The following is a 25800-nucleotide window of genomic DNA, read 5'->3' as shown; positions in this document are numbered from 1 at the left end:
ACTAAACACTTTTATTCTGCCACAGAAACAAAAGCAACTTAAAGATATTTTATACGTGTGGTGGCTAGAAATCAAGAATATACACTTTAAAGATTCAAAACCATAAAGTACACCAAGGGAGTGCAAACTACAGATCAACCACAATCGGCACAGCCAGGGTGTAAGAAATCAGCTCACCTCTCTTTAGAATTCTGTTTGATACAAACTAAATTGACCTCTTCACTGTGATTTTTTTCAGAAGCCCTTTTCCATTACCCAGACATGCAGCCAAGGGACAATACAGAAGTTTACTAGCAAATAAGTGCCACCTCTCAGATTTAATATTGCTTACAGAAGCCACTAACAGCCATGCTGATGAACTCCCCTTAAAGTCATGACCACTAACCTCAAGGGGACCTTTAAAACTGCCCAACAACCCTCCGGGTTTCCACAGTCCCTTCTCGCCTTACTTTCTTATAGAAAGATTTCATGCTTTCTCCACTCTCCTCTTATCTCCAACCTCCGTCCTCCATCCTCACTCAACTATGAACTCAGGTGACAGCTTGCACAGGTGCCACCATCATATCCACCCCCTGCCTACAATGAGACCCACACGCTCTCCACCTTTCCAGCAAACACAAGCCCCTGCATGGGATTCCACTGCTGCGCAGCCCTCCAGTTCTCCTCTCACTCCCTTACATCATTAATTCTTCCATCTTTAAAGCTGAACAGCTCTCGTCAGCATACATGCTGTTATTTCTCCCACCTAAACACGTTTTTCAGCCCTAAATCCTGCCCCTCCAGCCACCACCCTGCTCCTCTGCACACTTTTACAACTCATCAGAAAACTATTTTTCATCTACAATCCTTTCCTGTCTGTCTTGAATGCACTCTAATTCTCTAACCTGCCTCGCACCCCCATTCCAACAAAACTGTGTCAAGGTCATCACTGACCTCCAGATGGCTAAATCCAACGGCATCATACAGCTACTCCTCCCTACCGCCACCTCCACAGACACCACTCTCCTGGTTCCATCTCCTCTGCTGCTTCTAGCTCCCCGCTCTGGCCTCAAGGTGCGCAGGACCTGCTTCCTTGGTGATCCTCTGTAGTCTCCCACACCCCACATTATCTACAAACTGATGACTCCTAATTTACATCTCCAGCTCAGACCTCTCCATCAATCCCAACGCATACACTCAATAGCCTACTTTGGATTTCCACTAGCAATCTTCTCTAACTTAGCACAGCGACAGGGGCCTCTAGGCTGTCATGCCACCTGTCTGTGTAATCCACTCTTGCTCTTGCCACTCTTCATCTAACGTGTTTCCAACCTTCTAGTTTTGCAGGCTAAAAACCATGATGCCGCTCTGTATATTACTTTTCTCTAGCACTTACTGGCAAATCCTTTTCCATCATTAACGGCCTCCTAACTGGAAACTCTAAGACCAACCTTCCCCAGCAACCTCAGGATCCTTCTGTAATGTACGCCAGATCAAGATCCTCAGGGCTTCCAGTCTCAAAGGAAAGCCGTCCAGCTCCTCATCTCTGAGTCCACCTCATCCGATCCCCATCTTGCTCTCTCTGCTACCCCCAACTCGCCTCCCTGCTGTCTGTTTCCTCTCCCCAAAGCTCCATCAACCCACGGCAACTCCCTTACCTCCTCTAGCTCTTTGCTCACTGGGCACCTCCAAGTGAGGCCCCCTCCAATTTGGACAGCTGACATGCACCTGCCCTGACCACACACTCGGGCTCCCATCACTGCTCTGCTCTCATCACCCGACACACTGCAGCATAACCCTCATTGCCTGACTCTGTCACCAGAGCATGAGCTTCCTGAGGGCAGGAGTCTTCCCTCTTCTATCATTGCTGCACCCCACCCTGGAACAGCCCTGGCAAGTGGCTGACACTCAATCTACACTTACTTGTTGGAATAAATCATGTCTAGGTTTTTCTAAAATCTGGGATTGTTTTACAACATGAAAGGCATTAACAACGCATAGTCAGATTTATGGATCCAATAATTATAAACCTTCCATAGTTCATTATTTTTTAACTATAAAATGAAAACATGTATCTTATTTTTAAACCCCTAGTCTCATAGCTCAAAAACCATTTACTCACAAACCGTAAGTTTTCTCTGGCTTAGGAATGGGATCATCAAAGAAAGAATCTCCTTCCATATCATCTTCATCTGGACAAAGGCTGGCTTTGTCTTTGCCATCTAAAGTTCTGTTGCTTAGAAAAGATCCAATTTTTGTTTCATGGGACAGTAAGTGAAGGCTGCTTTTGCTCTTGGGTTCTGACAAGGAGACACTTGTATCACTCTGATTGGCCTCATCACTGGCCTTCTAGAAAGAGAGGGAAAGAGAAAAGGCCTCCTTGGTGAGATAAAACTTTAAGATATTTTCAATAATAAAAGAAGTCTCATGAGCATAATCAAACCTGTTTGTGTGTGTGCAACCTTTGTGTGTGTGTGTGTGTGTGTGTGTGTGTGTGTGTTGGGGCAGCTCTCAGCAGCGTGAACTGCAGAGCAATGCCAGAATTCATCACTCCATCCCCAGGATTCCTAACATGGCAAACTTTCAAAGGGGGAAAAATATTAGAGAAATATATTAATACCATTCCTTTCCCCTTTCCCTAAATGGAAATACCTTTAGTATACCTATCCCATTTATAAACACTTTCCCATTGAGAAACAATTTCCCATCTCCTCTTCCATATGTCATTGCTTCATAAATTATCTTAAATTAATACATGTTCAACTTGAAATCAGGAGAGATCATTACTATTAAAGGAGAAAAGAAAGATTATTTCATATGAATGAACCAAGCATTAAAGTAGTCATCAGTAAAAATAGCAATTTTCTATCCAGTGCTAAACACAACAGGCATCAAGGTGAAAGACGCTGCCTTCAACCACTCGTATTTCTAACATAAACCTTTGCTAATCAAAGTAATTATCTCAATTCTAACTTCCAGGGTAACTTCCTAACCTATACCTCATTTTGATGTCCATGGACATATATACGTGTGTGTGTGTGTATTTCTCTATGTATATTAACATCATTATAAAAAAATTCTGAATCATCCTTATCCATGCCCTTGGATATAGAGTGATGTTACCACTTTTCTCTTTTGTTTTCAGGGAGTCCTAACCTTCACAGCCGACTTTCACTCCATTCTTGGTCAGATTTCTTTCTGCCCTTAGACGGGTCTATGTTAATAATAATAATGAAAACAAAAAATAATGCTAGTAATAATAAAAGCAGCTGACATTTATGGAGAACATTCAAATGCTTCACCTTATCTCACTGAATCTTGAAAATGGCCCTAGGATCTGGAGATGGCTTTCTATCTGTGGATATAAATCAGGAAACACAGAGACAGACATTGATGTCACTTGTCAAAGTCTCCAGAGAGTTAAGTGGTCAGGTCAATATCAAAGTCAAAGCCTGCTTCCAGAGGTTAACTCAATATTTATGCTATTAAGCTAAATTATAATGAATTTGTGGGCTTTATGGGTTAAAAATGGCAATTTCCCAAAATTCAGCCTTGCGTACTAAAGAGAGCAGTATTGTGTAAAATACCTGTGGAGTACTAGAAAAAGCACTCAACTGAAACAAGGAATCTGGAATGTAGTCCAAAATTATTAACTCCATTTTTTTTTCTTTTTTTTTTTTTTTTAAGAAACAGGCTCTCACTATGTCATCCAGGCTGGTCTTAAAACTCCTGGGCTCAAGCAGTCCTCCTTGCCTCAGTCTCCCAAGTAGCTGGGTTTATGGGATTACAAGCACAAACTACACCCAGTCGTATAATCTTTTTTTTTTTTTTTTTTTGAGACAGAGTCTCGCTCTGTCACTCAGGCTGGAGTGCAGTGGGGCAATCTGGGCTAACTGCAACCTCCGCCTCCCAGATTCAAGCGATTCTCCTGCCTCAGCCTCCTGAGTAGCTGGGATTTCAGGCACGTGCCACCACGTTTGGCTAATTTTTGTATTTTTAGTAGAAACAGGGTTTCAACATGTTGGCCACGCTGGTCTCGAACTCCTGATCTCAAGTGATCCACCCGCCTCGGCCTCCCAAAGTGCTGGGATTACAGGCGTGAGCCGTGAGCCACCATACATGGCCCGTATAATCTTAAGTAAATTAATTTCCTAGGCATGAGTTTCCTCAAGAATTGAACTAGATTCATATTTTTCAGATCAAATTATATCTAGGAAGGGATGGATGGCTGAGAAAGAATTAAAGAGTAGTAACTACTGAAGCATGGCGACCAAAGTCTGGGTTAGACATTACCAAACAAGACGCTCTTGAAGGATGGTTTCACTTTTCATATGGGTACAGACAGAATGCATTATGCATGTCTTATGATATACGTTTACATCTTTACACCAGGTAGAGGTCTTGACTAGTTGACAGGAGGCAAGATATATGCTGTGCAAATTTTATTGCCTTCTAGAGAGCTATACATTCCATGTTATTAATATAAATTAATGATTATAAAGAGATGTCTGAAAAAATAAATAGCAAGTTATAGTTTTAGACAACATATTTTCTAAGGGATGGAAACTTTCAAAAATTTCCTAACAACTTTCTTGACATTTTCCTGGTATTATCAAATATAGAAAAATATTATGTAATTCACAGCAGTTGTAATTTCTGATTTTTACACTGTTTTAATAATGGATTTATATCTTTTTAAAAGAATATGCATTTGGAAATAAATACCCTGATGTGATATTTAAACATATGTACAATGACACAGCCTGTGGCCATGACAGATTCTCTCCTTCTAAACACTCATGAGAAAGTGCCAAATAACTGGCATGACAGAAACTGAAAAATGTAAATGTAAAGCAATATTATGAGAAACAATAATTATTCTGATTTCCCCAAGAATTCACACTGCCAACGTAACTTAAATCCACATAATGAACTATCTAATATCAAAGCTGAGCAACTAGTAGGTATCCATGATTATTTGACAGGTTTGACCAATATTCCTGCTATAGACAGAAAGACCAGTTTTAGGAAGACAAGTTTTACGGAGAAGGGCATTACTATATTACACAACACATGCTTGTAAACATAACAGAATTATTTTAAAAATATAGTTCTCTTAATCCAGGGAGTAAAAATAAATTCTGAAACAATCTGCTTTGGAACTGCTCTCAAAATCAAGTTCTAAACCACACAGTAACATGTTACTACTTTATAACTATGGCTCATTTTTGCCAAAAGACCATTACCAACTAGGTTATTAATGAATTCACTAAACTTAATTCCAAATAAACTTCACTATTAAAAAAATCTACATGAAGAGGAGAAAGATTTGTCATCAACACATTTTGCAGATTAAAACCAAAGCAGTGAAAACGCTGAGAGCAGTTTCAGTGGCTCCTCCCTGTACACAGCAGGTGTACCCGTGTGCACAGCAGGTGTATGCGTGTGCACAGCAGGTGTATGCGTGTGCACAGATGCTCAACCCACAACAGCGCTTCACCTCATCAACCGTCAAGTGAAAATATCACAAAGTGGAAAACGGGCACTTCATAGACATGAGGTGCAAAAACACAATATCCAAAAAATGCTGGCTATTCAGTCCCCTGGCATCAGAGTGCCTCGTGACCATGTGGCTGACTGGAAGCCGTGGCTCAACGTCACTGCCTGGCCCCGAGAGAGAATCGTACCACCGATTACTGTCCTGGGAAAAGATCAAAACTCAACGTATGGTATCTACTTAATCTATATCACTTTTGTACCATCATAAACTCAAAAAAGCATAAATCAAACTGTTGTAACATTGGGGACCATCTGTATACGTATGTATACCCGGGAATCTGCTTTAAAAACCCTTATCATGAGTTAAGACAAACTTATGTTACGTACATAAACTTCAGTTACTTGGTAACCTGGATTTGGCTAAGTTGAAGATTCAAAATGAAGCTAAATAACTAAGGTTAAGTATTGTTTAAAAACTAACAAATAAGATTTAAAAAATATAAGGCCAGGCACAGTGGCTCACACCTGTAATCCCAGCACTTTGGGAGGCCGAGGCAGGAGGATCATGAGGTCAGGAGATCCGAAACCATCCTGGCCAACAGAGTGGAACCCCGTCTCTACTAAAAATACAAAAATTAGCTGGACGTGGTGGCACGTGCCTGTAATCCCAGCTACTCAGGAGGCTGAGGCAGGATAATCGCTTGAACCAGGAAGTTGGAGGTTGCAGTGAGCTGTAATCGCACCACTGCACTCCAGCCTGGTGACAGAGCGAGAATCCGTCTCAAAAAAAAATACACACACACACACACGTATCATGGCAATGCCTTAGAATTCATTCTCTGGACAAGCACAGAAGTTATGGGTCAAACTGTATCCCACAAATGAAATATGTTGAAACCCCTAACTCCCAGTACTTCAGAGTGTGACCTTATTTGGCAACAGTGTCCACTGCAGATGTATTTAGTTAAGCTGAGTCCATTCAAGGAGTAGGGTGGGCCTGGGTCCTAACCTAATGAGCGGTATCCTTGCTGGGGGGAAGAGACACAGAGCAACACAGGGAGAAGTCCACGTGAAGATGGAGGCAAAGACCGGAGTAATCCATCTACAAGCCAAACAGCATCTGGGTCTAGCAGCCACCAGAAGCTAGAACAGGAGCCACAGCCCTCCGCGAGCCTTGATTTCACATTTTTAAGCCTCTAGAACTGTGACACAACACATGTGTTGTTTTAAGCCACCCAATATTGGCACTTATATTACATTAGCCCTAGGAAACAAATCAAGTCATTTATAACAAAAAACTAAAACAAGTTTTGTCTTTTCATAAAAGTGAGGAACCTATTGCACAGCACTACAACGGTCATTAAGTTCTCTTGGCTGGAGCTCAAGACTAATAATAAGCTCTATGGGAAATTATAGTGCAGCCATAAGAAAGCTTTAGTATATATTTAAATTATCCAATAGTACACTCATATAATAAAGAAGCCAATCATTTCTAGATTAACAAAAAGTCAGCACTAGAGAAGTTTCACAATGAAAAACCTTAATTTTTCAGTAGTCAAAAACTGAATTGTATCAGACTGTCTTAAGAACCTGAAAAAAAAAAAAAAAGAATTTTTTTCCAAACTGTTCATGTAGGAAAAATATCAGTCAAAGAAATACTATTGTTTTGCAAAAGTATTCAAAAAATTCATGCAATACAGTTGTCCCTCAGTACCCAGGACACCTGCAGACACCAAAGTCCGAGGATGCTCAAGTCCCTCGTATAAAATGCTGTAGTATTTGCACATAGCCTACGCACATCCTCCCATATGCTTTAAATCATCTCTAGATTACTTGTAATACCTAATAAATGTAATGCTATGTAGACAGTTGTATACCATTATTTTAAAATTTATATCATTATTGGCCAGGCGCGGTGGCTCACACCTGTAATCCCAGCACTTTGGGAGCCCAAGGCAGGTGGATCACGAGGTCATGAGATCGAGACCATCCTGGCTAACACAGTGAAACCCCGTCTCTACTAAAAATACAAAAAATTAGCCGGGCTTGGTGGTGGGCGCCTGTAATCCCAGCTACTCAGGAGGCTGAGGCAGGAGCCTCCCGTGAACCCGGGAGGCGGAGCTTGCAGTGAACCGAGATCGTGCCACTGCACTCCAGCCTGGGCGACAGAGAGAGACTCCATCTCAAAAAAATAAATAAATAAATAAATAAAATTTGTATTATTATTTTTTATAACCATTTTTCCATTTACATACGACTGAATCTGCAGGTGTGAAAGCAATGCATATGAAACCTCCAGATATGAGGCTGCCTGTATTTGAAATTCTCTTCACCACCCATGCCTCTGCCCCCCACCTCTCTCCCTGCCAACGACAGTTTCTGATCCATGACTTACTAATGAATTATTTAGAGAAGTAATTTTACTACAGGGCTAAGTGTGGGAACATTCATGCATCCATGTATCCATTCATTCAGGATGGTGTGAGAGTGTGACAGGGAATGGTAACACCTGGTTTGGAAAATCCTCAGGTGACTGCCAAAGATACAAAAACATATGCCCCAAAACCTACACGTAATGTGAAAAAGCATCTCAATACATGTTAGTTTTAAAATACCTGAAAACTGGGCCAGGCACGGTGGCTCATGCCTGTAATCCCAGCACTTTGGGAGGCCAAGGCAGGAGGATCACTTGAGCCCCACAGTTGAGGATCAGAATGGACAACCATAGTGAGACCCCTGCCTCTACATGAAAACATTTTTTTAAAAATTAGCCAGCTGTGCTGGCATGCACCTGTTGTCCTAGCTACCCAAGAGGCTGAAGTGGGCACTTGACCCCAGGAGGACAAGTGGTGTGAGCCATGATCACACCACTGCACTCCAGCCTAGGTGACAGAGTGAGACCTTGTCTCTAAAAAGAAACAGACACCTGAAAACTATTTGTAAGAAGAAAGGATGATCTTTCATATTACATTTAACATAATGATAAAGAGCAACTAATTCTAAATATTAAAAACAAAAAAATATAGCTCTTACTCAACATTTCCAACTAAATGGTAAAAACCTAAGCTAGTAGGGCCTATCAAAAGTCTGTTATAATTTTCTGATACTTTTTTTTTTTTCCCAAACAATTAGGATGTTTGGTACAACGAAATGGAATACAATGAGATAAATGATCACAGATGATACTTTGGAAGTCAGCAAGTATTAATATATATTTCAAAATTATTAATTCATTTTTAAAATGCCCTCTCATTTCATATTTATACTCCTTGTATACCAAATCTTTTATCTTTAATCTTTATTTTATTTTTATCTTTATTGTCTCTTAGCAACAACAAAAATAAGAACTTCAGTTTTGCCCAAGTTACATCAGTTCAAAAACCCTACAAATCAATTCTAACTATACATATGAATGTTTTTTTAAGTTTATTTATAATATGAATATAGCTTCCCTGAAGAAAGTGCCAAGGGTCTCTGAATGAGCCACTAGTACTTGTCGCCTCCTGCATTCGAAAGCAACCGGACACACGCGACACTCCTGATCAGTGCTCCAGAGCTCCGGGAGCAGCGGTACCCTAGGCCCTCCTGCATCGCATGCCCAGTTCACGTCTGCAGGACAGGCAGGGCTCCCATGATGGCTTTGCACACCTTGGGAGATGCCACTCACCTACCATGCGGATGGCTCCATCTGGAGTCTTGCTGTGTACAACCTCAACCACCACATGCAACATAGCATCTGGATGATGAAGATGTTGAGAATGTTAAGGCTGTTGGGAACTCACTGCATGCACAAGGCAAAGCAGAAAGGCTTTGCAATATATAAGTAAGGCTGGCAATAGGCCACACGGGGTACAATACAGACTTCTCACAAGGCAGTTCAGAAACAAGATCAGAAATGTACAGGGAAAAAGGTTTCCAAGTAATTGAGGAAGCATCCTGGCCTCAGGAACACAACAATGAAATAGAAGAGACCCAAATTACGGACTAAATCCTGGGATATGGGCCCACCTAGGTTCTTCAATCCCCTCTCAAGTCAGGGCACACACTACACTCTGCCCAAAGTACCGCGAAAGCTAAAGTCTGGGCCCATCACAGTTATTTCACATCACACAAAGTGAAAACCACATCTCTTAGGATGCCTTGGCTCTATGTATAAACTTCTTGAAAATGTTTAAGTTGTTTGAAACCCACAATAGCAATAAGATTATAAAAGCTTAATACTATAAAATATGCTTTTAAATTTTAGAAAAGTCCAAGAAACTGATTTTTAAAATCTATTAAGAAGTTTTATATCTTACTTAAGGTATGTCTCATCTCTCCAATTAAACTATAAACTCCTTAAGTGAGAACTGTGTTAAATGTGTTGCCCAAAGCATTAACACACAATAACTTTCACTATGTAAATGTTAAAAAAAACTTACTAAATCATTATTTTAAAGCATCTTCTTGTTTAATAACGCATAAAGAACAGTGTGAACAGAAAGAGAATATAGTAATAGGAATTTGCCTTTGAAGCTCCTAGAACTAAAGCCATCTAACACAACAGGTGGAATTTTTAAAAAGCTTTAAGTTTGAAGATTTTCAACCTAGTGAAAAAATCTATACATAACCAAAGTTCAGCATAGGACTAATGAATCTCACAGAACAGAAAATTAAATATTTTGTCTTATCCTAAGTACATGTAAAAACTGTACTGATAATGGTTCTAAAACTTCTAATATTTAAATTTCATAAGCAGCTAATCTACTGGATTAGTCAATTTTTGTGATCTTTAGGAGAGGATGAAAAAGCAGCCAAGGCCTTGGTAGTATGCAGCACTGGCCCCCAGCACTCTACTGTGAGCAGGGGCCCTGAATAAAGGATCACAAATGTGCAATTGTCTGAAAAATGACAGAACACAAAAATATCTTGGAGGAAATACGTTTAATTTTTAATTTATCAATAGGTACATATTCAAAAAAATAGTTTGATGTTCTATTTTCCTCAAATAAAAATCACAATGTTACTAATATGTATATAATCATCCATTCAAAAGAAAAATACGTATTTTCAACTCTAATTGCCAACACAACAGGAATTTTCAAAGTAAAACTGAGAGCATGGTTTTAAGATTCAACAGTATGATTTTCACCTGGATAAAAACTGACAGTGAAATTTACTTTTTATTTCATGCCATCATTACTTTTTTGTTTTTTTAGACAGAGTCTCACTCTGTCACCCATGCTGGAGTGCAATGGCACGATTTCAGCTCACTGCAACCTCCGCTTCCCGGGTTAAAGTGATTCTCCTGCCTCAGCCTCCCAAGTAGCTGGGATTACAGGCGCGCACCACCACGGCCGGCTAATTTTTGTATTTTAGTAGAGGCGGGGTTTCACCATGTTGGCCAGGATGGTCTCGAACTCCTGACCTCAAGTGATCCGCCCACCTTGGACTCCCAAAGTGCTGGGATTACAGGCGTGAGCCACCTAGCCCAGCCTCAAGTGACATTTCATAAGAAAACTGAGAACCCAATCTGACAGGAGCCCAGCGCTCCAGGAGGCCCCAGAGTCGAGACCTGATGCCCACAGGCTGCTTTTCTCCTCTGCCCTCATGCATGTTACCTTGTCACCAGCCTTCTGCCCGCTTGTCTTCTTCTTACCTTGTCCTTTATACCTTGGTATCTGAGCATGAGAATAAAATGAGATTTTACCACAAAATAGAAATCTTTAAAAAATAAACTAACTCATTACCAAACAAAGATACCTACTGAAAAATGTCTCAGAAGTGGAACATCTAGTTAATATGTTCTGTGAGGCCTGCTTTTTTTGGTCCTTTCTTAACTATTCCTAGAGTGATCTACCTCATGTTTACTGTTTCCAATAGTTACTAGGTCAAACACAGATACCTTAGCCTCCACCTGCTCAGCTTCTACTGGGTGGAGAATCAGCTCTTTCATGCTACATTTTAGCAGCATTCTAAATAAGCCTCACTTGAGTTCCTAGGCAACTTCCTTGAAGACTTGTCCTGACCTCATCTGACCTTTCTCAGGAGCACACAAAGCTGGTTCCTAAAGGTTGGGTGGACCCTACTCTTGGAGAGTTTCTAGCATTCTCCGTGGGCCCTCAAGGCTGATTTGGTAGGAGGTAGCTAGCAAGAAGACGGTAGGGAAAGTACTGGATCCCAAATCCAGGTCCTTTAGTACTAGAGCCAAAAATAAGGGTTTATCTTAGAACAGATGCAACCCTACACAAGGACTATCTAGGGTATTTCTGAAGTGGGTTTATGAGGCCAACTGAGAAACGGAGACTAAACTAGAATAACGGGATGGCGGCAGAGACAGCTGTTAGGACAAACGCTATTCTCTAAAGCAGCCTCAGGACAGTCCCCCCTTCTCTGGAAAAACTCACAGCATCATTTCCTGACTGACTTAAAACATTGAGATTCTCATTATAATTCTTAGATCTTAAAATGTATGTAGGGAGAATAAGAGTACGTAAAATAGACTTTAATATTTTACCCTGAGGACATACATTATATATAGGTTAGGATTGCTAATTTGCTTTAAAAACAGTAATAATTTGCTAAAAAGAGCTTCCAAATAGTCAAATGCTATAGGTACTGATAAGTATTTTGGAATATTCATTAATTTTAATTTTTCTAAAGCCAGGTATTTTCATGAAAAGTAAAGCTTACTTACATAGGCTGTTTTATTTGCAATTAATTTAAAGAAATTTTAAAAATTTACTCATGACCTTACTCTATCACTGGGGTTATAGCCTCCTATGAGTATTTAGGAAAAAAAATATTTTAAAAAAAGGCCTTCCCTACACCAACTAGAAATCTCAGAAGGAGCAACTATAAACAATACAATAGTTGTTTCTTTGGTTAGAAATGAAGTATAAAATTCCTTAGTTTTCCAAACTTAAACAATAAAAAGGAGCAACAACATCAAAGAACAAGCAAAAAATAACAGCAATCGTTCAGCAATGTTCTGTGCCTAGACATTTAAAAAAGAAAGGTATCGTGTAGTATAATCACTACGTCCTGGAAGTTCATCTATTTAAAAAGATGCAACTGTATCTGAGAGTCGATCCACCACCATAAACCCACATGGGACCTCATCTTTTGGAATGGACTCCACAGCATCACTCTATTCCTATGGGATGAAAATCACAGGGACAGTCAAAGAATACAAACGCGACCTGTCATGGACTGCAGGTTTGTGTAGTCCACAAACCCCCAGCTCCTATGTTGAAATCCTAACCCTCAATGTGATGGTATCAGAAGGTGGAGCCTTTGCGGGGTGAGCAGATCATGAGGGTGAAGGCTTTGTGAATGGGATTAGGGCCCTGACCCCAGAGAGCTCTCTCACCCTCTTTCCACCACGTGAGGACACAATGAGAAGGCAGCTCTCTGCACCTAGAAGAGGGACCTCACCAGACCTAACCACAGTGATGCCGTGATCTTGGACTTCCAGCCTCCAGAACTGTGAGGAAAAATGTGTTGTTTGTAAGCTGCCCAATCTATGGTACTTGGCAGCCTGAACAGACTAAGACAGACCCAAACCTATCCTTTGGTAAGACCGCCTGGGACTACCAATTCATGCTATGCTCTTGAGAAAACAAATTTCCTGACAATCATCTTTCTATCCATTCCTACATATCCTGGATCTTAAATTCAAAGTGTAGAGCTCATTTTTTTTCCCATTATGCTTAATCTCTGAAATCAAGTCTTACCTTTAACAACTCATAAACACACAAACAGACGCACACATGCATACACACACAAATGTAACCAAAGTACATACATTTTCTTAGAAATTCTATCAAAACAGCCCAGGTATATTAAAAACCATCATGATTTACAATTCTGAATCTCATCACCCATCTAGAAGTCTAAAATATTCATTCAATATTATAACCTATAATACATATTTCTAGCTTAATATTCTCAAGCTAGGAATTTATAAATGAAAAGTAAGTAAATCTCCTTGTTAATAGGAGAAAATGTCCGAAGTACCAAATAAATCCAAATATTCTATGATTCTGTTACTTACCAGCACATTCCTTTCTACAATACAAATGTCAAACAACTACCAACAAAGCAAAATTTTTTTTTTAATGTATACTTAATGGAAAAAAAGCACCTTCAAGAAACTAAAGAGCCCATGTGTTTATATAAAACAATACAACTTGTAACAAGAAAGACTAGAGAGAGAAAAGCAGAGCACTCTGGAGTTAAGTCCAGACATGACTTCCGTGTTCCACAGCTAACTCACCTTACTTGGTGTTGTCTGTGCACTTGTTTTTCCCTCTGGTGACTTTGGTGGAGAATGTACATCAGATAGATCAAGTGCACCCTAAAACATTTTAGTTTAAAATTAAAATACATTTTAAAATAAAACACAAATATACCAATTACACTCCAATAGAATTTTAGCATTTAAAAACACTATACAATGTTGGTATTTTATTTCTTAGTAAAGTAACCATCCTTTTTAGATTTTCCTCTAATTTTACCCCCTCAAAAACCTTCTACACATCCCTAGATTCTAATTACCTGCAAAATATTTCATTTATTCACTTTGAACAGGATACTGTCTTTCTCCACTGAAACCTGTCCCAGGTCTACCATTCCAGGATTTACTTCCTCACTTCCCTTCTCCCTACTCTCCAGACAAATAATATCCTGTCATTCTCTAAGATCTACTTTTTGCCCTCCTTGAATTTGTTTCCCTACTTCATTTTATCTCAAGAAAAAATACCAAATAACAACTTTCTTTAAAAATACTTTACCCCTTCAAATAGTTGTTCACTCTCCCAGTTTTCTACTTTCACACATTTTTTTTCCAAAGTGGTAAGCACCTGTTCTAGCCCAACTTTCACAGGAGTCATCTGTGTCTGCTGCCCAGTGCCCTGTCACCACAGGGTTCTGAGCACTGTGGTTAATGCCAAGGAGGAGGTTTTTAAAATGTTTCTTAAATGAAAATCACTTCCTATAATTCATCCACTACCAGCACAAGCTCTAGGACACTGTACATAGTAAATACTGGCTGTTTGTTACAAAAATCCCTTTAGGACTGACTGTAACTTTTTAAATACGAAAATGTGCTGTTCTTCATAACTTCAGTTCTCCCTCTTCAGTCCCACTATTTCTGGTGGTGATATTATCTTCTAGGCTAAAATCCTTAAACTGGCCTTTGAGAGCTTTTCTTTTCTCTTATTGCCTTCTATGACCTTGCCCCATGCCAAAATATTAGTTTACCAAGTCTTGTTGATTCTCAAAAGGTCATCTTTATCTATTCATTTCTTTCTTTCTTTTATTTATCTTTCTTTTTTTTGAAACAGGGTCTCACTCTGTTACCCAGGCTGGAGTGCAGTGGTGCGATCTCGGCTCACTGCAATCTCCGCCTCCCAGATTCAAGTGATCCTCCCACCTCAGCCTCTCAAGTAGCTGGGATTATAGGAATGCACCACCGCACCCAACTAACTTTTTTTTTTTTTTTTTTTTTTTTGAGACAGAGTTTCATTCTTGTTGTCCAGGTTAGAGTGCAATGGCGAGATGTTGGCTTACTGCAACCTCCGACTGCCGGGTTCAAGCGATTCTCTTGCCTCAACCTCCCGAGTACCACGCCCAGCTAATTCCTTGTATTTTTTTTTTTTTTTTTTTTTTTTTGAGACAGAGTCTCGCTCTGTGGAGTGCAGAGGTGCGATCTTGGCTCACCACAACCTCCACCTCCCGGGTTCAAGCAATTCTCCTGCCTCGCCCTCCCGAGTAGCTGGGACTACAGGTGCACACCACCATGCCCAGCTAATTTTTGTGGTTTTAGTAGACAGAGGGCTTCACTATGTTGGCCAGGCTGGTCTCAAATGATCCGCCCGCCTCAGCCTCCCAGTGTGGGATTACAGGTTTGAGCCACCGCACCTGGCCAATTTTTTGTATTTTGGTAGAGATGGAGTTCCACCATGTTGGCCAGGCTGGTCTCGAACTCCTGACCTCAGGTGATCCACCCGCCTTGGCCTCCCAAAGCGCTGGGATTACAGGCATGAGCCACCGCGCCCAACATTCATTTTTATATTTTTAATAGAGACAGGGTTTCACTAGGTTGGCCAGGCTGGTCTCAAACTCCTGGCCTCAAGTGATCCGCCTGCCTCGGCCTCCCAAAGTGCTGGAATTACAGGTGTGAGCCACCATGTCTAGCCTGTATGTCCACTTATTTCTATTCTTACTGCTACCATTCTTGTCTAGATTTGCCTTCTTATGTGTTTCACTTCCTTCTAGTCTGCTAACTTCTCCATATTTTACCGATCTAACCTCCACAAATCTTCTAAATGGGTATTCCTCTTCAAATTTTCAAAGGCTTCCATTGACTGTGAACAGTATGTTAAAAATCACTATGCCAGCTGGGCGTGGTGGTTCACACCTGTAATCCCAGCAATTTGGGAGGCCAAGGCGGGTGGATCACGAGGTCAGAGATTGAGACCATCCTGGCTAACACGGTGAAACCCCGTCTCTACTAAAAATAAAAAAATAAAAAAAATTAGCCGGGTGTGGTGGTGGCTGCCTGTAGTCCCAGCTACTCGGGAGGCTGAGGCAGAAGAATGTCGTGAACCTGGGAGGTGGAGCTTGCAGCAGTGAGTTGAGATCTTGCCGCTGCACTCCAGCCTGGGCAACAGAGCAAGACTCCGTCTCAAAAAAAAACAAAAAAAAATCACAATGCCTTAGACTGTGTAAGAGATATGAAGATAAAGCCCTTGTCCTCAGTAAATTTCCATGTGTAACCAGTGCAGATCACTACTACAACTTTGACAGAAGGAGGCACTAAGTTACATGCAGTTTCCAGTAAGGAGAGAGGAAGAACAAGAGTTGCAGCTGAGGAGAAAACCTGACTGACAAAATTCCACAGCTGGGGAAGGGGAAAGAGTATAATTCCAAGTGGAGGATAGAATAATGAAATAAGAGAAGGCGAAAAAACACAAGCCACTTTCAAGTAGTAAGTCCAAAGTTCAATCTGACTTAAGTACAAGGTTCCACATTAAAAAAAAAAAACACATAAGGCTAGAAAGACAGGTTAAGGCCACATCACACAGAACATTTCATAAGGGCTGAAGAATCTGGGACTCCTGAGTCGGCAGTGCAGTCACTACAATCGTACAGAAGAAAGGAACAGAGGAAGGGCTGAAGTTTAAAAATAATTCTGCAACAGTGAATGACAGACTGAAAGCATGAGAACCTTTAGGAAGAAATGATCCTGGACAGATATAAGGACCTACATGGTAGAGGTGCTGAAGGAGATGAAAATGATACATCGAGGGGCTCAGAAAACAAGAAAGGGCTTTAATTATCTACGGCTGGGGAGCATCCAATAAAACCAAACAAAAGTCAGGTTAAAGCGGGTGGGGCACAGCAACCTAATTCTTGAGGTGGTTAAAATGCAGTTTTGGTAAAAAGCATCAGTAATTTAGTTCAGTGAGCTTAACCTATAGCTAGTTTTCTACAGTCAAAGTCAAAAGCTAATAAAAGCTCTAATTTTTTATTTCATTATAAACAACAGGTTTTCTTCCAAAGTAATAGAAAACACTAATAAATAATGAAGGGCCAAAACATACATCTTTGAGGTCTCTATTTTAAATATTTTATCTATTTGTTTATATACATACGCACAAACTATTAAAATTAAATATCCAGATATTAGGAAGGGAAAACTAGCAAAAAATGGAGATGAGATGCCCAACTTACTGGTTCAGCAACTTGGGGGAGTAAAACAACTACCTTTTGAGGATACAGAATTCCTATCCTGGCTCTATTTGACAGAATCACAGCTATGAAAAAGTCAGGGCAAACTTCAGGGGAGGCCTCAAATCCACGAGTCAGAATGAAATGCTGAAGAACAGTGATTCTGTGTCCATTTTCACATCACACCCACTACACAGGCATGCTACTGGGTCTCATTTTGAGGTACACTCCTATCTAGCAGAGAACAGAAAGCCCTCCAGCAATTACTCTTTCTTCCACAGCCTGTTACCAAAGCTACGGGGTGCAAGGTGGAGAGTGAATCCTTCCTGACAGAAGAACTGAATCCAGAGCACATGTGAAGAGGTGGCTCCTTGGGATGAAACCAAGGAGTCACAGGAATAGAATCAATCAAAACACAGAAGTGAGCAAGAAGAACTTGAAGAGGGTTATTTGCGGGGAGTAAGGTGGGATTTGCTTTTGTCTTTATGTTTTTACTTTTTAGAGGTAAAGAGAAGAAAGTAAGTTTTTCCACACAGGATTCGAATATACTATTGGGTTATCCAGGGAGGTATGTTTTGTGAAGAGCTGGAAATTCTAGTCTGGAGCTAGGATAAAGGACTGAGCTGAGCTTAGGCAGACTACACTGAACTTAAAGAGTCATCCATACAATAACAAGAAACAGTAATACTAATACAGTCGTCCCTCAGTATCCACAGGGGACTGGTTGTAGGACTCCCCTGTGGACACCAAAATCCAAGGATGCTCAAGTCTCTTATGTGAAATGACATATTTGCATATAACTTATGTACTTCAAATCGTGTCTAACTTATATCTAATACAATGTAAATGCTATATAAATAGTTTTCTACTATATTTGCATTCTTTTGTTGTATTTTATCCAAATATTTTCTTTTTTTCTTTTTTTTGAGATGGAGTCTCGCTCTGTCGCCAGGCTGGAGTGCGGTGGCACGACCTCGCCTCACTGCCACCGCCACCTACTGGGTTCAAGTGATTCTGCCTCAGCCTCCCAAGTAGCTGGGACTACAGGCACACACCACCGCGCCCAGCTAATTTTTCTATTTTTAGTAGAGATGGGGTTTCACCATGTTGGCCAGGATGGTCTCCATCTCTTGACTTCATGATTCGCCCACCTTGGCCTCCCAAAGTGCTGGGATTACAGGCATGAGCTACCGCGCTCAGCCTATCCGAATATTTTCAATTCGCAGTTAATTGAATCCACTGATGCCTACTACAGTAACACACAGAGTCCTCCGTGCCAAGCACTGTGCTCAAAGCTTCACACATCTTGCTTCCTCAGACCCCCTCCAGACCTGTAGGCGCGATAATTCTGTGATCTCCATGTTGCAGATAAGGAACCTGGGCACAAGGAGGCTGAGTGACTGCAGGCTCACAGAGCTAGAATGTAGCAGAGCTGGGGTTTCACCCAAGTAACCTGGTTCCAGAGTCCATGCTAGTGGTATGTTAAGGAAGAAAGATCAATCTAGACAGAAAAATATGCATAAACACCACTGCAATGAGGTGAGCCAAAGCACAACTACTAAACAGAAAAGAAAATGAAAGGGCAGTTAGAAAGAGAAGAGAGTTCTTCAGGGCTACAGAAGCCGAGAGGGGAGAGCCAATAAAGAGAGGTCATCATGACCTACAGACTGCTGGCCCCAGGAGACTGGGTTCTTTAGTTTGTTTTTGATTGCCCAGTACCCAGCACAGTATCTATCAAATAAGCGCACAATAAAAGCTTGCTGGATATTGATAAATGAAGGAATGAAATTATATGCACAAGCTGAAGTGACAACCTGCGCTCTGGGTGAGCCGCCTCACTCCCAGCCAGCCTGGGATCTGGCTATGCTCTCCTGCTCCCACACTTGGCTGGCACCGTTCCAACTTCTCGGAAAGCCCTTCCCAATCCTCGCCCCACAACTGACATCCTACTCTCACTTTAAAATTGACTTCAATAAAATTTTGGCATGTGACAATCGCTTCCTCCTCTAAACTATTCATAATATGGTTGGAAATAATGTGTTAAATGACAATTCCTCCATAATCTTAAACTGTTATTTAAATGTTAATTTCCTTATTTGAGCACATTTTATCTTAAATAGCTCTGCGCTATTCAGAGACACAGAAGTTTCTTATATTTTATCTTATACTACCCACAAAGTCTATTTACCATGCCTTACACATAATTAGTACTCAGGCAAGCTTTATCATTTTTCAAAAATTCTAATAGAAAATATCCTCTGAGACTCACCAAAGAAAATAAGTAGGAAACCTATACAGCCCTCCACATTCTTACCTATAAATTTCTGACTAAAAGCTCACATTTAATCAAATATCTGGAACAGTTACAGATGTTACCTGTATCTATAAAAGAGTATCTTCATGTAAAATTAATGTATGAAAATAAAATTATATCATTCATCTCATTAGCACAATTTCTGAAAAAAGGTTAAGAGTATGAAAAGTACTACTAATCAAAAAAGTGTAAGTTTGAACTGTTTCTAAACAGTGTAAAGCAAAATCAACAGCTTAGTTTTAAGCCTAAAGAGGCCTTTAAGTCCAAAAATTTATTAACTATCCTATAAATCAGCCCTTTTATATTTAAATAAGATGTTTTAATAAAAATAATAGCAAGTTGAGTGCTTCTGTTGGCTTATGCAGAGAAGCCTCAGAACAGCAAGGTAGGGCCTGGTAGAGCCCACTTCATACACAGTATGGAATGAATGGAGGATCAAGCGAGGCAACGAGGACTTGGGATTTGTTCCAGACAGTTTAGCTCATGACCCAACACTCTTGAGGATCAAAAACCAGAACAGATATGCCACAGAATCAGAGTCAGCACATTCCTAATTTTCATTAAAATTTGCATTGATACAATCTGAATGCATCTCATTTTGTTTTTAAGGAATATCTTCTAGTATGAAAACCTTAATTTACTACATATGCACTAATCTGCATGGCTAAACTAAGTAGCCAATAATTAAAATAGAAAAAGATAACACAGAATTCTACTTACTTCCCCAGTGGTTGGCCCTTTTTCTTTCTGTTGACAGCGCCTGATCACTTCTAATAATAAGGGTCCACCCACAGTACCTTCTGCTTCAATTATACCTAAATCTCGGGCTAAATTCTCTCGACCTTCGAGACCTTGCAGCTAGAAAAGAAGTTAAAATACAAGTGCACAAAAAAATAGCAGAAGTTATTCTCAAGGAGTAAAGAAAATATTTTCAGAGTTTAAAGACATCTTTAAACTCAAAGAGACTGTCTTACTAATGAATGAAATGTCTATTTTAAAAAATTATGCCTATTTCTTTTACAGAGCCTCTACCTTCAAAGTTTCCATTAACAGGTGCAATCTAACATCGTATCAAAATTAACTCTATAGTAACACTTTTATTAGCAAGCTTTCAAGTAACACAAAGCAGCAACACTGGTGCCAGCTATCTGAAAGCTCATATGGCTTTTAAGAAAAACAGATAATCAACTACCAAAAATAATCTAAATGTAAAAAACTAACAGTTGTCAAATTCTATTAACTTTCAGCTTAATATTAACTCATTTGTATCAAAGGTTTCAAAAGATAGATGTAAAAATCATTATTCTTACTGTGCTAGTTTCAGGTTGAAAAACAGCCAAAGTAAAGTCAAGGTTAAAAAACTGAAGAAATTCTGCAACAAGACTAGCCACTAAACGACCTATAAAGATCAAGAAAAAGGTAAGTAAGCAAATCTTTAAAAACTGAATTTTTTAAATTAACATTATGAAATAGATACACTAAATTAATGGAAGAAAGGTTTCTAAATTTTTTAAGTTACAAATTTCCTCTTTGAATAATATGATTAAGTAATGAAAATCTCAATCTCCTGATTTTTTTCACTGGGATCATCAGTCTGTAACTAACTGTAAGACAATCATCTCATAGATTTCAGTGTTTCGCTTTTTAATGGTTAATATTGGCTTTTTGTAGTAAAACTGGCTTTAAGCAACAACATCCCAAATCCAAAAATATGTAATAGCAACACGATTGTTGTACAATAAAATATTATTTTAAAATGAGGACCTATAACAATTGAAGACAAAAGAAAAGCCCTGAAATTCCTGATTTCTCCCAAATGGTATCAAGATTCAAAAATTCAGAGATAGATAGACAAGAACAAACTGAACATCTTACCGTCTTTGGTATTTAAAAACTTTTTCAGGCTCTCATTAACTAAAGGAGTTTTGTTCTGTTAAAAAAAAAAATTTAAGTGTCATGTGTTTACCCTAAAAACAACTACAAAATATAAAGTTTAACGTTTTCATTGATAAAATTATGGTTTTACAAAATCCATTCTACAACTGTTAATTACTACAGGACTTACTTTGTGCTATTTAGTAATTTCTCAAAGTTAATATAACAAAACCATATATGAAGATTTGTATTTTTAATTTTTAAATGTTTTATAAACTGCTTTTGAAGCTAGATATTTTCAAATACCTGTGTGAAATACAATTAAATGTCAACAACTGTTTATTATTTCAAATACATGAAGTCTGATAAAAGTTTTGTCATCTCAGATATCTACCATTTATAGCATACTTACTATGAACAGGAATTTAATTATACACTTGTAATTCCCAGTTTATCCATGAAATGTGAGATGATCTTATGCGGCCCATAGGCCAACTTATTTTTGTAATTATACATTTATTTGAATAAGTATGGAAAAAATACTTCTAGACCATCAAGCCTGTGATTGTTGCTGAGAACAGGCTACAGTAGGTAGCACATGGTAAGCTTCCTTAAGACCACATTAATTGCTGCTACAGTGGCAGCCTCATACACTGCTGATGGGAATGCAAAATGGCATAACGAGTTTGGACAGCAATTTGGTAGTGTTTCTTAAAAGTCACAAATATTCCTAGCATGTGACCTAGTCACTTCACCTCTACATATTTTCTCAAGAGAAATCACAGATCCAAGCAAAGACTTGTATGTGACTGTTCACAGAAACCTTATTTGTAATACTCAAAAACTGGAAACAGCCTAAATGTCTGTCAGCAGGTAATGGCTAAACTGTCATATCTGTACAATGTATTAATGAAATGATTTATTAATACATACCACAACATGAATGAATTTCAAATGCATTATGTTGAAGAAACAGACCAAAAAAAAAAGAGTACCTACTATACGATTCCTTTTATATAATTCTTAAAAAGGTTTGGGGTGGAGGAGAGGGTTACATAAGGGGCACAAGGAAAACTTTTGAAGGTCAAAAGTTTGAAGGATATGTGCAGTACCTTGATTGTGATGATCATTTCACAGCTGCATAAATTAACTATTAAAAATCAATTTGTACATATTAACTACTTTAGCTTTACTATAGGTCAATTTTACCTCAATAAAGTTGTTAAAATAAAAGACAAGGAGAGGAGAGATCCTCAAGGTAGTTGGTAGGCTGGTTCAGGGAATTCTAAGATACTGAGTCAACTGAAGTATTTTAAGAGAATGGAGGGACAAGATCAGATGTGTACTATAAACAGCCAATCTAGGAGCAATGTGGAAAAAGGACTTCAGGGAGATGGTGAGGGACAGACACCACGGAAACGGAGACTGGCAAGTAGGAAGGGGATAAGGCAATCTGGAAAAGAAAAAACAAGCACAAAGGAGGCAGCAGAGCACTCCCTTGGGGACACTTCAGATACACACCTGACAGACACAGAGCCAGGTGATGGCTGAGCAGGTGGAAAGAAGAGCAAGGCCTAAGAAACGCTTAGATTTCTTGCCAGATAAATGATGGTCCCATTAAGGGCATAATACAGTGGGCAGTTTAACATACAGGTCTGAAGCTCGGGAGAGAAACATGCATGAAAGTTACAGGGCTGGAGTTACTGGATGAATAAGGTCAGTCTGTGAGGCAGTACAGAATGACAACTGTGGATAAGTCTCAGTCAGGTGTACAGGAAAAAGATCATGCTAAAGAAACCAAGGAGTGGTCAAAACCAGGTTGTGAAGGAAAAAAACCACAGCGGTATTAAAAGCAGAATGTGAATAAAGGAAAACAGTTTACTCCTAATAGTTATTTAAACATGTTTTCAAGCTCAAAAGAAAAGCCATCAGAAAAGGAAGGGGTCAAAGATACAGTAAATAATTAAAGACTTGAAAGTATACACAAGACAGAGTGATTATTCTTGGACAGGACAGAGCCTCTTCTTCTAAAGCAGTAAGGAAAGAGGTACAGATAAATATAGACACAGGTAAGCATTTTCACAGGTGAGCAATAGATTGAGGGACAGGAGAGGAGGACATAAAGTTAGGATCTAATGGCTTCTACCTTCCCTGTGGAGGAAGCAACAAGACCATGTGTTCAGAGAGAAGGAAGCAGGGGTGACATAGAAGGCTACTGCACAGCTAGGGTGAAGAAGAGAGCTGCTGGGCCTGCTCAGGACCTAACCAGGTTGGTACCTGCCAATTTGCAACATCAGCAATCCACATGATTGACTGACTCTTCTCCAAGAGCACATATGTGCAAAGTGGGAAGAGAGTCAGTTTGCTGGGTTAAATGACCACTGAGATTTCTTCCAGACCACGTATGACCGTTAAGGCAAGGTAATTAGGGGTCCAGACCCATAGGGTCCAGAGCAAAATGCTGCCAAGAGAAGACTGATGCCTGCACAGACATGGAAAGGGCAAAGAACTGAAGATTTTGATGAAATTAGAGATTAGGTATACAGGTCTAAAGAAGTGAGAGGACAGTAGACTGATTTGTCATACAGCAAGAGTTTAAGACTTTGATGATGGTTCTATTCTTGTTGACAAATTCCAGAATATTTACTCAGGATGGTTGGTGGGACTCCGAAAAAGTTAAATTACCCACTTAAATATAGAGAAGTGGCTGCACTTTTAAAATAATCGCTGTCTTTTTCACTGTCAAAATAATTGAGTGGTCAGATAATTTTGGGAAAAGTTGCATACTATATACCCCGTTTCATAGGGATTAATAACATATTAGCTTACTAAAGGATCTGAGTGAACCTGCACTTAACACATTGACAATGGCACCATTTCTTCAAGAAACTCCTATGACCATTTGTTTCAGATTAAGCATTAGTATCAGAGTTACTGTGGTACCTTAAGATTACCCCTAAATTCAAAAGCTACACGAAAAAAGAATAATTTTGGCTCTCTCTCAATAGTAATATAATCCTTAACAGTTCAAAATTATCCCTAGCTATATGTTACTATAAACTATTTTTAAGACGGTTTTTAATGAATAAGAAATTAAGTATTAATGAATACAGCCATGTTAAAATCTGGAAACTTCATACCTCTACTTTTTCTTGCTCCTCTAGTGCTAAAAACACAGCTGCTCGGAGTTCAGCCTTAAAAAAAAGTCAAGAAACAAGAAATTATAATTTCAAGACAATTTTCACAACAAGCTCACATTTATCCAGCAACAAACACGAGCAAGCCAACGAGCTGGGAGGGCAGGTGCAAAGGTCAGAAACGCCTTCCGAAACGTTCTCAGTCACACAAGCTCTCCGACCCCCAGGCTTCGGCTGGACGCGCTGCTTTCCCGCCGCGGATCATGCCCGAGCCTGAGGAAGAGACGCTGGGGCCGCCCTCCAGGGCCCAGCTGCGGGCCGCCCGTGTGGCCCCCAGGCCCCGCGGTCCCGCCCCCACGGAATGCGGCAGGGGACGGGCCAGGCGCCCCCAATCCGCGGTGCCCTCCGGGACCACACGAGCGAACGAGCCGACCCCCTCTGTGGGGCGGGCAGGACGGAGGCCATGCCGGGGCGCGCCCCCAGTGCCCGCCGGCCCCGGTCCCTCGCCAGGGAGGCGGCCTCCTCGCCGCGACCGTTGTGACGCCCGCTGTCCACGCAGGCCCTGCGGATACGCCAGGCCCGGCCCCAGCCTCCGGCCTCACCTTGATGCGGTTCAGGACCCCGCTGTTCTCCAGCGTCTGCACCAGCAGGTCCCGCAGCTCCGTGTCCTCCTCGGCCACCACTGCGGCCGCCGTCGCCGCCATCTTGCTTCTCCAAGACAACCGCCGAAGCCGCGCTAACGGCCAACGGCCGCAGCAGGGTCCGCTCCGCGCGCGGGCTACGCGGCCGACGCAGCCAAAGCCCCGCCCCGACGCCCAGCGCGCTGGCCCTGCCCCCTGGCGTCGGGAGGCGGGGCATAGAGACCTCGGGGTTGACGCTGGACACCCAGACCCGGGGAGCGCCGGACCACTGAGCGCCGAAACTTAGGGTCGGCGCTGGGGGCGGGGCTGCGGGGCGCGGGTGGGCTCTCAAGGGGCCGGGCGTCGGCGGGGCCTCCAGCCGGCAACCCGTTGGCTGCCGTCGCCTGAGGCGCGAGCTTTGAAGCCGGCGAGCGGTGAGGAGGAGGCGCCCTCGCGTGTGGAGAGCGGACTCCGCCTGGACTCCACCGCCCACGGCCGCATCCCATGGCCGCACAAGATCGCCGGAGTCATATTATCGACGTAGTTAAAGGCTACTAGCCTAAAGCCGGGCGGACTGCGGTAAGGAGGCCCCGAGACCGAACCTGCAGCCCCTGCAGCCCCGGGGGGGCGCCGGGGAAGGGACTCCCGAGAGGTCGCGAGG

The 25800-nt window shown here is 40.9% G+C and overlaps 1 protein-coding gene across 15 annotated transcripts in view; it reads right to left on the bottom strand.

Moving 5' to 3' along the window:
* Positions 1–25545, bottom strand: part of CEP43 (centrosomal protein 43) — a 53559-nt gene extending 28014 nt beyond the window's left edge. For 6 of the 15 annotated variants that reach the window (XM_055114321.2, XM_055114322.2, XM_063605537.1 and 3 more), the window contains exons 1-8: positions 25122–25259; positions 24523–24576; positions 21383–21437; positions 20818–20906; positions 20228–20365; positions 13736–13816; positions 11079–11138; positions 2102–2328 (exon numbers count right to left, since the gene is read on the bottom strand). In XM_055114321.2, the coding sequence (XP_054970296.1) occupies positions 2102–2328; positions 11079–11138; positions 13736–13816; positions 20228–20365; positions 20818–20906; positions 21383–21437; positions 24523–24576; positions 25122–25223 (806 nt within the window). In that variant the 5' untranslated portion in view covers positions 25224–25259. Of the gene's footprint in view, positions 1–2101; positions 2329–11078; positions 11139–13735; positions 13817–20227; positions 20366–20817; positions 20907–21382; positions 21438–24522; positions 24577–25121 lie in introns of all 15 variants that reach the window. The other 9 variants (XM_055114326.2, XM_063605538.1, XM_055114323.2 and 6 more) reach the window with 6 other exon arrangements.
* Positions 25546–25800: the final 255 nt, after the last annotated feature.

This window comes from Pan paniscus, chromosome 5 (assembly GCF_029289425.2).
Source record: "Pan paniscus chromosome 5, NHGRI_mPanPan1-v2.0_pri, whole genome shotgun sequence".
In the NCBI taxonomy this organism is placed as follows: Eukaryota; Metazoa; Chordata; class Mammalia; order Primates; family Hominidae; genus Pan; species Pan paniscus.
Note: the sequence above shows the minus strand (reverse complement) of the source record. Positions and strands in the feature narration are given on the sequence as shown.